General features: G+C 32.5%; 1 protein-coding gene across 1 annotated transcript in view; it reads right to left on the reverse strand.

The window, feature by feature from the left end:
* Positions 1-583: 583 nt before the first annotated feature.
* LOC136774677 (uncharacterized) overlaps positions 584-1,232 on the reverse strand; it is a 2,093-nt gene continuing 1,444 nt past the window's right edge. The window contains exon 2 of the mRNA XM_066729089.1: positions 584-1,232. This exon is cut by the window's right edge and continues 360 nt beyond it. Within this exon, the coding sequence (XP_066585186.1) occupies positions 584-1,232 (649 nt within the window).

Here is a 1,232-nt window from a genome sequence, read left to right on the forward strand (position 1 = left end):
AAATAAAGTGTAAGGGTGGATAGGATAACATTTTTATTATTTTTTTTTCTTTTTTTTGTGAGGTTAAAATTCATTTACGCACACCAACGAGTAAACTTCTTTCGAATTAACGATAGGATTTTAGTTCGTTGGTAGTGTGGGACTCATGGTCCCCAGGAATTGCCATTGCACAGATTTTTTCGGTGCCCGCTCAAACTCCCTGGATCTTTAAGACCTAAATGCTACCCACTAAACAATCCTCTGACTCTACAGACATTATTTATACCAATTATAATTTTGAACGCTTTGCAAAGTAGTCGGTAAAGGAACCAACTATAAATGACAATATGTTAGAGCTTTGCAAAGTAGTCGATGAAAATACCGATTATACAATGTTTCAATTTTAGCTTTGCAAAGTAGTCGGTGAAAGCTCCGACTATTAATCTTTTTTTATTTTAGCTTTGCAAAGTAGTCGATTAAAGTACCGACTATTACTATTTATATTTCAGCTTTGCAAAGTAGTCGGTCAAGGCACCGACTAAAAACATTTATATTTAATCTTTGCAAAGTAGTCGTTTAACAAACGACTTGCTATTATAATTATTTATTCTAAATCTATGTCATTGTCATCGCTATCATCACAACTATAAACATTTAAGCTGCTTCCTGCTGTAACAGAATGCCTTACATTTAATTGGGTTTTCATTAAATGTAAATGCTGTTCTGTCACAGTTATTGAAAGCGATGTTTCATTTTTGGATCTAAGTGCATACTTTATTACGCAAATTGCATTTACTGTTTCAGGCGATAGTTTATTGCGTTTCTTATTTTTATTATCGGGAATTATGGAAAAGCATCTTTCTGCTTCCGCATTTGAATGAGGAAGAGACCTCACAATATTTAATAACAAACGCAATTGTGGATATTTTATTTCTTTTCTTTCTGTTAATTTAGAACATATCGCCATCCACATATTGTCAAATGGTAACTTAGACCAATATTGCTTTACTTCGGAGCTTTCTGTTGAATAAAGAGAAGTCCATTCGTTTTTAATTAATTCTTTGTCAAAATTGCCTAATCTACGACATATTTCCAGCAATTTCCAAGTACTGGCTTCTCGATCCTTGATAAATAATGCTTCTTCTGCTTTAAAAATATTCAAATTTTCTAAAAATCTATCGAAAATAGGAAAGCGGTCTCGAATTTCCTCTTTAGCTTTTACCAAAAACGACAAACAATTTTGACGAATTAAT

This window comes from Prorops nasuta, unplaced genomic scaffold (genome assembly GCF_024137725.1).
Source record: "Prorops nasuta isolate Cenicafe-Biocafe unplaced genomic scaffold, Cenicafe_Pnas_1.2 PNAS00006, whole genome shotgun sequence".
In the NCBI taxonomy this organism is placed as follows: domain Eukaryota; kingdom Metazoa; phylum Arthropoda; class Insecta; order Hymenoptera; family Bethylidae; genus Prorops; species Prorops nasuta.